At 35.6% G+C, this 14,017-nt stretch overlaps 1 protein-coding gene across 1 annotated transcript in view; it reads left to right on the forward strand.

The window, feature by feature from the left end:
* LOC145284085 (uncharacterized) overlaps positions 1–14,017 on the forward strand; it is a 473,693-nt gene that overhangs the window by 220,722 nt on the left and 238,954 nt on the right. Inside the window, exons 61-62 of the mRNA XM_080133151.1 lie at positions 2,526–2,618; positions 12,737–13,138. Coding sequence (XP_079989277.1) covers positions 2,526–2,618; positions 12,737–13,138 — 495 coding nt within the window. The remainder of the gene's footprint in view (positions 1–2,525; positions 2,619–12,736; positions 13,139–14,017) is intronic.

Here is a 14,017-nt window from a genome sequence, read left to right on the forward strand (position 1 = left end):
TTCCTTGAGAAAAACTAATTTTTGTTAGGTATGTTTTTTTTTATTTTAGAGTTTTCTTTTATTTTCCTGATTACTCAATGTTTATTTTAATTATAGTTTTAAACATTCAAGTTGACGGCGCTCTGCATATTGGAATTTTCCTTAATTTTTCACGAATGAACTTTTTTCCGACTTGCTACCTATAATTATAACACAATCCGGCCCATGGGGTCGCCAACCCCTGCTGAAAGGGAATGGATATATATTTATTTATACAAAAATATGCAAATAAATACACATGAACTTTTCTTATATATTGCATGGCGAACTGGTTTTGCCCAGGGCCATTAAGAAACAAAATGTCCAATAGTGCGTGTAATATTTATTCAATCTCACTTTTGGGTTACTATCTGCTTTATGCAAGATATTGAGTACTTTGGATTATGATTCTTGGGAAACACCAACAAAGGAACAGAGAAGTTCTTTATCGCGGGCAAAATTGTGTTTAAACACACGCACACTATCTGTGATCCAGAGCAATAAAACCAAGTTAACTAAAAACTAAGTTAATTTACTTGAAGGTTACTACCAGTTCTAGCCAGAATAGTGAGCACCTTTAATTAGGGTTCTATTTCGGATATTAAGCATTTATAAAATTAAGGAAGCCTCCAGAGCACTACTAAAACAAGTTCATAATTACACACTGAATTATTGGTTTTTCTACTTACTGTTAATAGAGTATTTATGTACAAAAAAAGCAGTAAAGTATTAAAATGAAATTATTTAAAACTTTATTTACGAAATTAAATCAACCACAATGCATTTCATTTCGTTCTTAAATTATTCAACTATTTTAATTTTTGTTAATATTTGGATAAAAGAATCAATTACTTTGTGACACTTCTGTTAAATGGTTCTCAAATACACAATTACATTTGTGTATTAGATTTATTGATCTTGTTTTTTTTTCTCATGAAAATACCGTGTGATTGTGTGATTCTTATATTCAATATCTTCACAGTATACACATATATAAATATACATACTGACCGCCCGGCGTCGCCCGGTCATACAATACGCTTAAACATATTTTAATTTATGCAGATTGCATATGTATTATTATAGAATCAATTCTTTATTGATTATCATATATTATGAGGAATGATTTGCCCGATGGACTAATTCACAAAAAAAAAAGTTAAAAAGATAAAAAAATAATAATAATGATAATGTCGTTCATCAAATTCCGTCTGTGTTTGTTTGCAATATCACGTCAACTGATATTTGGGCCTGACGGTTTTAAACATAGGTGTCTTCTTTTATAGATAAAAAAGAATATTTACTGGGGAATATTTTACGTTACACTGGCCAAGGGAAATAATAAAATTATTTCCCTTGGCTGGTGTACGTAAAATAATAAAATTATTTCCCTTAGTCGGTGTAACGTAAAAGATTCCCCTGAAAAAATTATTTTTTTTATCTATAAGAGAAGAAAGATTATTTTTAAGATCAGATTTTTCGATTTTCAATACTTATCAGATGAATTTTTATGAACACTGCCAGACATATAAATTACCTTTGTATGAAATTTTCAAAAGATACTCAGCCGTTTCGGAACCTATGATGAAGGAACTCACACACACACACACACACACACACACACACACACACACACAAAGTGACTTTTATGTCATAGCAGAGATAGAGATGTGTATTGAACTTTACTATTTCACAATAATCTAATTTTCTTGCAATCGTCAGGTTTTAATTATAAATATCCATACTTACCTGATAATTGCAAGAAAACCATAAAACAGGTCAAATATATATCTTTAACAAAGCAAATTTATCAAGATACAAAAGGCTCAACACGGTTAAGAGGAGCTATTGAATATATTAAAATAAGAGATAAGGAATGAAAGTTACAAATAACTTTATTTTATCAGTTCAATAAGAAAATAAAAAGAAAAAAAGATGGAAAAACCTTTTTAGGCCATAATATTTCGAAGTTACATGCTTCTCATCAGAAGAGAAGACGGGCCAGCATTATACACAGTATAAAATACAAATAAAAGCTGACTTAAAAACATTAAGATTAGAAATGAAAGATGCATATATTAATAAGATATCAAAGAGAAAAAAATAAAATAGGAAGGTAAAAAAATAATAGTGCAAAATGTAATAAGGATCGCTGAGAAATAATTATGTATAATTACAACAATTTTTGTTTGTTTGGTAAAGGAGTACACAAACTATGAAAGTGATCGACCACAGCTGAAGGCGACCTTTTTATTGACTATTACATCGAGGTAGGGGAGGATGCTATTTTTCCTAGGATGATACCTTTGATCCTCACTTTATAATATTGTGTTTAGCAAGGGGGCATAAAGTAGCATTTTTTAGTCTTTAGTAGAATATAACCGAGCATTAAACCCTGATCTCTCAGGCCATAAGCAAACACTATCACCAAACAAGTAAGTAGAAATAAAAAAAAGATTTTTTAAATTGGTTTCTTATATTTGTTTGTTTTGTTTTGTTTCTTGTAGATTATATGTCGAGTTTCCGTGTGTGAAAGTAATAGTTGTGGTAAGATTAACAGCCCATGGAAAAGCAGTCAAGCACTTGTTTTGGACATAAAGGTAAAATATCGTCCATGTAAAACTTTACATTTGATATGTGTGTGCATGATAGTAGTAAATATAATATATATATATATATATATATATATATATATATATTTTTATATATACATATATATAGCGACCTTACATTTAGACCCATTGTAGCAGGACCAGCCTGTCCGACAAGCAGACTTAGCAACTTAATAGACATCTTATTACAACCTTTCACAGATCAAGTTAAGAGCTACATAAGGGACGACATCCATTTTCTCACTACCTTACCACATACAGTAGAAAACGGGACACTATTAGTTACATTTGACGTTAGTAGTTTATATAGTAATATACCCCATGAATTAGGAAAAGAAGCAATACTATTTTGGATCAACAGACACGCACAAACACTACATCCCAGATTCACAAAGCAATTCATTATCGATAGTATAGACATAATTCTAAATAATAATTCCTTCGAATTCAACAATACCAACTACATCCAAACACTAGGTACAGCAATGGGAACGAAAATGGCACCGACTTACGCAACCCTTACATTAGCCTACCTAGAAGAAACCTTATATAAAAAAATAGAACAAAAATTTGGCCACAGCACTAAAATACTGTTTGTAGAATCATGGAAAAGGTACTTAGATGACTGCTTCATCCTATGGAAACCCACATGGGGGGACATCACAGACTTACACACCATACTCCAGAACCTACACCCAAAAATTAAATTCACCATAGAACAAAGCTCTACAGAATTACCTTTCCTAGACATACTGATAAAGATTAAAGACAATAACATTATCACAGACATTTACCGCAAACCTACAGACACCCAACAATACCTACACTTTAAAAGTCACCACCCTAAAAGCTGCATAAAATCAATTCCCTACACCCTAGCACGTAGAATCTGCACCATAATCACGGACAATAACCTTCGAAAAATCCGACTCAAGGAACTACGAATAAATTTAAGAAAAAGAAAATACCCATCACAACTTATAGACAAAGGGATCCAACTTGCGACAAATATACCAGTAGAAGATTTGAGAACCCCTAAAGAACGAAACAAAGAACAAATCCTAACATACGTCTCCACACACAACACAAACAACCCTGAACTTTTCACAGAGATAACGAAAAACCTCGTCCTACTTAACCAAAACAGCAAACTAAACAATTTCCTTAAAACAACAAAAATAATAAAAAGCAAACGCCAACCCAAAAACCTAAAACGCATTCTTACCTCATCCAAACTCAATCAAGACGCAACAAAAGGAGTCACAAAATGCAACAAACAACGATGTGGAGTCTGCAACATAATATTAGAGGGAAACACATACACATTTGCGAACCCCATACAAACATTCAAAATTAAAAAAAACCTAGATTGCACCTCAAAAAACGTAATCTATGTAATAAAATGTCCAGCATGCGATAAATCCTACATAGGCGCTACAAAAAACCTTAGTAATAGAGTAGCCCTACACCGATCCAACATCAAAATCGCGGAAAATAGACACCTACATATATCACAACATATACACACATGCAGTGGAGGCAGATTCGAGATAATGCCCATCTTCCAAACTGACAACTACTTCTACTTGCTAACTCAAGAAAAAAATTTCATAACAAAGTTTAACCCCGCCTTAAACGTCTCTCCATAATTATACACATAAATAGGCAAAACACAAAATACACTTACACGCATGCATGCTTGGGTAGGTGTGAACCCTCACACACAAAACAACAAAAAAGCACAATAGGGCACACGCACACTTTCGCGGGTGCGCGCGCCCATACCCAGTACAGTACCATTTCTCTTAACTAAACAAACAACTAGAAATTAAACGTATGTGTGTGTGTGTGCGCGCATGTGTGCGTATGTATATGTGTATGTGCGTGGGTGTACGCATATGATTGTGTATGCGTGTGTGTATAATTATATATCATCTGTTATCTATGCTACATCTTGTTTGTATGTATACGTGCACTTATGTTTGGGTGACCGAATCCATGTATGCATATGTGCATGGATTGGAAAGGAAACTTCAACCAATATATACATAAGGTGGGATGTATGAATATGTATGTGTGTGTGGGATTGTGAGTGCATGTGCCCATATATATATATATATATATATATATATATATATGGGTGGATGAGTATATACACATCCGTATGTATGTGTGTATGTATGTATATATACATATGTATGCACATGTATGAGTGAGTAAATGTGTTCGTGTGAATATGGATATACGCGTATGTGTGAGCTCCTGCATATGTCTGTGTGTGTGCATGTGTATGTGTATGTGCCTACATAGTATGTGGATGTTTGTGAGTGTATGTGCACATACATATATGTGTGTACATATATGTGTGTATGTGCGTGTATGTGTGTATATATATCTTCTACCTATTATTCTCCATCTTACTTGTGTGTGTGTGGGTGCGTGTACATATGTCTGAATGATTAAGCGCATATATACATGCGTGTTTTGGTGGGGAAAAAAAAAAAAAAAAAAAAAAAAAAAAAAAAAAGTGTATATATATATATATATATAAAATAAAAAATAAAAAAATAAAAATAATTGTTAGCGGTGGATGTATGCGAGTACGTGTGTGGGTGTGTAGGTGGTTATGTATATGTGTATATATGTATGCTCCTACATATATTTCTATGTATGTACGTGTGTGTATGTGTGTGTGCCTGTGTGCGTGTGCATGTGTACATGTACATGAATATATATGTATGCGTATGGAATTGTGTGTGAGTGTATGCTATACATGGGGAAAGAAAGTCTTTAATAAATAAAAAAGAACCCTAAAGAAGCCATAAAAACCTTCACCATATGGACTAAAAAACACTCTTTGAAACTAACTTTGACCGGTCACAGTGAAAACACTTACACTTGGAGACAGAACGTCTAAACACTGAACACACGCATCGCGCCACGCGCCACTATGAAAAACATATTTAATATCAGCGGAGGCATATCCACAAACTCCCATTTTAAAGAAAAACTTCTTACGAAAATATCTGAAGAGAGCACACCCTAAGCTCGAAACGCGTTATAAAAATATTTTAAAATAAAAATATGATGAAAACCTTTAAAAAAAAACCACAATTGTTGTTGGCTACACTCTTTTAAATATACATTTTTTCTCTCGTTGGAACTACACAACCATCACTTTAAATATAAATAACTACAACGACAGAATGCCAGCAACAAGAAAAGTCTCTGGAGGACCTGATGGATTCACAGACAAACCTCTCCATAGAACACAAACATCTCGAGGACGGATTGCAGCAACTAAATGAGAAAATGGACAGAATAATCCAGCTCATTTCCAACCAACAGGATAAGAAAGAGATACAATTTGAGGAAATCATTAACCAACTCAAAGCACAACAAGAATACCTCGAATACTTTAGAAGACCATACATACAGAATGAATTACTAAAAACCAAGAAACGGAATCTCCAAAACTGGAACATCCTCCTTAAACAAAGAAAAATGGCTTTTTACCATGCAGTAAAATGCAGTGACACCGCAGCAACATACAAGACATTTCTAACGATGGAGGACCAATTCATTCCATATAAATTCCGGGAAAAAATTACACCACAAGATACAGAGGAACAAGTGAAAATTAAAAAAGCCCTAAGTATTTCAAAACTTCAAGCCGAAATCGACATACGGGAAGACAAAAAAGTACACTCTACGGAGAAGTACACAGAAATTGACAATAAAGTATTTAAAAAAATCAAGGAACTCTGCCCCAAGGAAACACACCAACTCCTCTTAGAACTCTGGGATTCTGAATGCAAAAAAGAGGAGGAAAAATCCAGGGAAATCATTGGACGGAAAATAACCTGGCTAAAAAACCTGCCGGAAAAAGAAAAAAGCAAACAATCGACAAACACATACAAGGACAACCAGGAACAGAACACTCTTACACGATATCCGCAAACACAGAGATCACATAACAAAGGTAAGAAACGAAACATACACCATACACAAACACATCCACACAACAGATACAACTACACACAAAGAAGCAACCACAATATATTCACATCTTACACAAATTCCCAACAACTGGCCCAGCCAACACGCACACTAATAACACCTCAAAATTACACAAGAACCCGCACCATTAACAAACACAACACACCGGACAACATACCACACAATACATCTCCACAAAAATACCCACTTATATACAATCCTAAGCAATACAAACCTAACTATTACCACCCAATTCAGCGAACACAATCAAAAGTCCATTCCCACAGACACTACATCGCTAACACAAACAACGAAAAAATACCTCTACTAAACAACCCCTACCAAAACACCCCCACAATGCAACACAACTACCTGAGACATCACATAATTCAAAACACTACCTACAACTCTCACCCCTCATATCCCACACAAAGAAACAAACCCCTAAGGCACCTCCCCCATCAACGGGAACAATCAGAATATCCCATGCAACACCAATCCCAACTAACAGACCTCCCCTACAACAAACCCCGACAACACAACCCTATACAACAATGCATGTATCCTCAACAGCAACACCAATTCCAACTGAAACACAACTATCCAACACAAAAAACATATAACGACAACCCATTCAACCATTTATCACTGAACCCTCACAATATTGTACACGACACTCATTTTACAAGGAGACATCACACCACCCTAAAACACACCACTCCTCGAAACAAGGAAACAAACAACTCCCAGCATTTTTTAGGAAGCCCCCAGGGAACAACAATTCCAGGTTAGAAAAAATTAGACCCAAAATCATCAATTTATCCACATACTCCTTATCAAAGAACGAAATGGAAATACTGAAGCTGGGCCTCAAATTCTGCCCCACCCCTAAAAGCAATATAGCAGAACTAAAAAAGGACCTTAAAGAATTCGAACGGAAATTTAGACTAATAGAAACACTAGATAACAAAGGGGACAAAGATGATTCTTTAGTAAAAAACAAATCAACATATTTCCCTAATAAACAGAACAACACAAAAGAACTAAACAGCTACTTCGAAAATCTCTGGAACCTTAACCTCCAAAAAAAACACAAAACCACAAGCAACCTCACACATAAGCAAAAACAAGCACTCGAAAAGATCCGTAATAATAATGACATAATAATAAAAGAAGCAGACAAAGGCAGTGCCGTAGTAATCATGGACAGAACGTATTATGAAACAAAAATTACAGAATTACTGGATGACAAACACTACTATAAACCCATTAGTACCAACATAGATAACACCACCATCTCAAAAATCACAAAACTTTGTACAACACACAACAAAATATTAAAAAAGAAAGAAAAGGACTTCCTCACAAATTTCATTACAAAGACTAACAACTTCTACGGACTTCCTAAAATACACAAATCTGGCACAATAAAACTTGCCATTGATACACAAAACTCAGAATATATTAGCGCTCCAAACCCTAGCGACCTTACATTTAGACCCATTGTAGCAGGACCAGCCTGTCCGACAAGCAGACTTAGCAACTTAATAGACATCTTATTACAACCTTTCACAGATCAAGTTAAGAGCTACATAAGGGACGACATCCATTTTCTCACTACCTTACCACATACAGTAGAAAACGGGACACTATTAGTTACATTTGACGTTAGTAGTTTATATAGTAATATACCCCATGAATTAGGAAAAGAAGCAATACTATTTTGGATCAACAGACACGCACAAACACTACATCCCAGATTCACAAAGCAATTCATTATCGATAGTATAGACATAATTCTAAATAATAATTCCTTCGAATTCAACAATACCAACTACATCCAAACACTAGGTACAGCAATGGGAACGAAAATGGCACCGACTTACGCAACCCTTACATTAGCCTACCTAGAAGAAACCTTATATAAAAAAATAGAACAAAAATTTGGCCACAGCACTAAAATACTGTTTGTAGAATCATGGAAAAGGTACTTAGATGACTGCTTCATCCTATGGAAACCCACATGGGGGGACATCACAGACTTACACACCATACTCCAGAACCTACACCCAAAAATTAAATTCACCATAGAACAAAGCTCTACAGAATTACCTTTCCTAGACATACTGATAAAGATTAAAGACAATAACATTATCACAGACATTTACCGCAAACCTACAGACACCCAACAATACCTACACTTTAAAAGTCACCACCCTAAAAGCTGCATAAAATCAATTCCCTACACCCTAGCACGTAGAATCTGCACCATAATCACGGACAATAACCTTCGAAAAATCCGACTCAAGGAACTACGAATAAATTTAAGAAAAAGAAAATACCCATCACAACTTATAGACAAAGGGATCCAACTTGCGACAAATATACCAGTAGAAGATTTGAGAACCCCTAAAGAACGAAACAAAGAACAAATCCTAACATACGTCTCCACACACAACACAAACAACCCTGAACTTTTCACAGAGATAACGAAAAACCTCGTCCTACTTAACCAAAACAGCAAACTAAACAATTTCCTTAAAACAACAAAAATAATAAAAAGCAAACGCCAACCCAAAAACCTAAAACGCATTCTTACCTCATCCAAACTCAATCAAGACGCAACAAAAGGAGTCACAAAATGCAACAAACAACGATGTGGAGTCTGCAACATAATATTAGAGGGAAACACATACACATTTGCGAACCCCATACAAACATTCAAAATTAAAAAAAACCTAGATTGCACCTCAAAAAACGTAATCTATGTAATAAAATGTCCAGCATGCGATAAATCCTACATAGGCGCTACAAAAAACCTTAGTAATAGAGTAGCCCTACACCGATCCAACATCAAAATCGCGGAAAATAGACACCTACATGTATCACAACATATACACACATGCAGTGGAGGCAGATTCGAGATAATGCCCATCTTCCAAACTGACAACTACTTCTACTTGCTAACTCAAGAAAAAAATTTCATAACAAAGTTTAACCCCGCCTTAAACGTCTCTCCATAATTATACACATAAATAGGCAAAACACAAAATACACTTACACGCATGCATGCTTGGGTAGGTGTGAACCCTCACACACAAAACAACAAAAAAGCACAATAGGGCACACGCACACTTTCGCGGGTGCGCGCGCCCATACCCAGTACAGTACCATTTCTCTTAACTAAACAAACAACTAGAAATTAAACGTATGTGTGTGTGTGTGCGCGCATGTGTGCGTATGTATATGTGTATGTGCGTGGGTGTACGCATATGATTGTGTATGCGTGTGTGTATAATTATATATCATCTGTTATCTATGCTACATCTTGTTTGTATGTATACGTGCACTTATGTTTGGGTGACCGAATCCATGTATGCATATGTGCATGGATTGGAAAGGAAACTTCAACCAATATATACATAAGGTGGGATGTATGAATATGTATGTGTGTGTGGGATTGTGAGTGCATGTGCCCATATATATATATATATATATATATATATATGGGTGGATGAGTATATACACATCCGTATGTATGTGTGTATGTATGTATATATACATATGTATGCACATGTATGAGTGAGTAAATGTGTTCGTGTGAATATGGATATACGCGTATGTGTGAGCTCCTGCATATGTCTGTGTGTGTGCATGTGTGTGTGTATGTGTATGTGCCTACATAGTATGTGGATGTTTGTGAGTGTATGTGCACATACATATATGTGTGTACATATATGTGTGTATGTGCGTGTATGTGTGTATATATATCTTCTACCTATTATTCTCCATCTTACTTGTGTGTGTGTGGGTGCGTGTACATATGTCTGAATGATTAAGCGCATATATACATGCGTGTTTTGGTGGGGAAAAAAAAAAAAAAAAAAAAAAAAAAAAGTGTATATATATATATATATATAAAATAAAAAATAAAAAAATAAAAATAATTGTTAGCGGTGGATGTATGCGAGTACGTGTGTGGGTGTGTAGGTGGTTATGTATATGTGTATATATGTATGCTCCTACATATATTTCTATGTATGTACGTGTGTGTATGTGTGTGTGCCTGTGTGCGTGTGCATGTGTACATGTACATGAATATATATGTATGCGTATAGAATTGTGTGTGAGTGTATGCTATACATGGGGAAAGAAAGTCTTTAATAAATAAAAAAGAACCCTAAAGAAGCCATAAAAACCTTCACCATATGGACTAAAAAACACTCTTTGAAACTAACTTTGACCGGTCACAGTGAAAACACTTACACTTGGAGACAGAACGTCTAAACACTGAACACACGCATCGCGCCACGCGCCACTATGAAAAACATATTTAATATCAGCGGAGGCATATCCACAAACTCCCATTTTAAAGAAAAACTTCTTACGAAAATATCTGAAGAGAGCACACCCTAAGCTCGAAACGCGTTATAAAAATATTTTAAAATAAAAATATGATGAAAACCTTTTAAAAAAACCCACAATTGTTGTTGGCTACACTCTTTTAAATATATATATATATATATATATATATATGCATATGCAAATTAGTAAGTGTGCACGAGAACAGGAAGGTAAGAAAAAGAAGAAAAATGCAACACTTGCCTGGCGAAGAAACAAAGTTGGTGTTGAGGAGAATGGACGTGTAAAGACGTAAGTGATAAATGGTCGACATATACGGCTGGTGTGAGATCAGAGAAAGAAAGTAGACATCAAAGAAAATGGATTTGTAAATGTGAAGGTGGGAAGTGGTTGACTAATCCCGGCGGAAGAAATAGAAACGCGCATCAGATAAAATGGATTTGTAGTTGCAAGAAACTTTTTTAGTGGTGCCGAAAATAATGGTTTGTTTCATTTATTTGTTTTATTTGTTTTTTTAATTTGCGACAGTAGCAACGTTTCCACAACTCCATTCTTGTCACAAGACAGTTCTTTACTCTTTCTATAGTCCAGACCTTGTCCCCTATGACTTTTGGTTATTTCCTAAGCCAAAGGGAAACCTTGGAGGCTGTCGTTATGGGACAATTGAAGATATGAAAGAGGCTGTGACAGGGGTCATTGACACCTTCATACAGGAGGACTTCTATTGATCATTCCAGAAGTTGTTGGAACGGTACAACAAGTGCATTGCAGCCGGAGGAGGTAACTTCAAAGGGGGACTGGATTTTCATGTGTGTAAAAGTGCCCATACAAAAAAGTCTGGAAACTTATTGAGGGTATCTCTTATATATGTGTGTGTGCGTGAGTGTGAGTGGGCTTGTGTGAATATACATGGGCGTATGTATTGATAATGAGGCATAGATCCAATAGGCTTAAAGTCTATTGCTAAAGACCGCAGTCCTAGAGAAGAGCTGTAAAGGCATACCCAAAAAGGAGTGAGAATAGGAGAGATCAGCAGTGGAGGGAGAGGAGAGAGCACAGAGAACTGCAACAGAGCTTTTGCAACTAGACACCTTCTACATCTGTGGCATCTGCAACAGAGCCTATAGTCACAGCAGATGCTGCAATTTGCCAATGGACTAATCTGAGGCACAGAACTCCATTGTCTTCTGAAACAGACAGCTGCCAACAATGTATCAGTGAGTATACATATGACTGTGCATGTGTGAGTGTATGGCATGATATTATCCCTATTTATATATGGGGAGTTGAGTAGCAGAAACTAAATTGACAATATTATATGACTTTAATACAACCATGATTTTATTTTCAACTTATTTTGCCTTATTTCTCATAGCTCTTCAAGGACATAGCAGGGCATACATGTGCTACCTATGCAAGTGTGTGTATGTGTGAGTATCCCATTGTGTAACTGCATATTAGAGTGTGTATATGTGTAAATCTATATGAGTGTGCGTAGGTGTGAGTCTATGTGTGCATGTACATATCTGAGTGTGCATATATGCGAATGTATGTATGTGTGAGTGTGCACATACATATGTATATGCATGTATGTGATTAAGTACATTTACAGTTGTCTATAAAGTATTGTGAAAAGGAAATAGTTTCTCAAATAACATAAATCTCTATTAATTTTAGGGTAACAACACAATTTTTCTCACTCGTCAGTTTCCTCGTGTTTATTTTTTTTTCTTTCTGCCTCTTAGCTCATCACTAAAAGTATCCTCATCACAGAAGGAGGAACAACAGGTCTCATTAGTATCCAGAGTTACTTCCCCTTGCGCTGGCTGTGCCCTCCAGAATCCCGCGACAGATTTTGTCAAGTCGTTATATACCCTGTTCTACCGGAGGTGAAACAAGATATCCAATGTGGAAAAGACAGTCCAGTAGTTCAAGCCGTGTTTGGTATGAAAACACTGCCTGCTGATAAGGATTCATACTGTCGATACCCACTTGACACGGACACTGCAAAGGCAGCTGTTGATATACCAGTGAAAGGCACTATTGATGGACTGATTGACAAAAATCAAAAGAGAAAGATCGAAGTCATTGCTGAGGTTTTGATCAACAGAATTATCGATTCTACTAAAAATCTTGGTCAAATTGATGTAAGTTAATTATCTTTTTTTATTGCTGATATTAATACGAAAAGATTAATGTTTTACTTTGGTCAGTTTATCTGTTATTAATCACTTCTAAAATATTCCTCACACATTTTATGTCTTTCTTGTCAGGTTAGGCTTAGGCGTCTGCTCCATGTCTAATACATGATATCTGGTACCAGAAGCGAGTTCGACAACTTAACTGATGCAGGGACAATGAAAGCCGATTCTCAAAGCTTTGTCTTTTCTTCCTTGAGCATCGATATTCATGTGGGGATCTTATTTTGGTCTACAATCTCCTCAATGGTCATTATGACCTTCCCCAGAATTTACTATTCACTCCTGTACAAAAAAAAAGTCGTCTGCACGGGTTTTACAATTTTAATGCTAATTTCAATAAAACAAGAGGGTCGCCGTCATTATCAGGATTTCTGGATGTTAGGATAGACTTCCAGTAGATGTAGTAAATGTGAAAATGACATGCAATTCTGAGCGAAATTGCGGACCCGTGGCATAACGAATAAAGTATTAAGCAAATTCAATTCGAAGTAACACTCTTCTGAAAGTTAAAAGGTTCAGTCTAAGAATTGCAAATTACTTTACGGTGGAACAAGCGCATACATAACTTATGAATTAAATAAGTTCCATCCAAAATTCCATGGAGATTCCCGAGTTTGACAGAAAGATTCTGAGGTCAAAAAGATACATTTGGAGAAGGTCGGAGATTAGATCGACCAAAACGTTGTGAGAATAACACTGAAGATGATAACCGCAGTTCAAATAATCCAAATAAAACAGAAGATTTGAAAGCAATCTAATAATTAGACGAGACTCTTCACGAGACTCTTCACAATACTCTCCACAATACTCTTCACAATACTCTCC

This window comes from Euprymna scolopes, chromosome 8, assembly GCF_053919585.1.
Source record: "Euprymna scolopes isolate OS-2025 chromosome 8, ASM5391958v1, whole genome shotgun sequence".
In the NCBI taxonomy this organism is placed as follows: Eukaryota; Metazoa; Mollusca; class Cephalopoda; order Sepiida; family Sepiolidae; genus Euprymna; species Euprymna scolopes.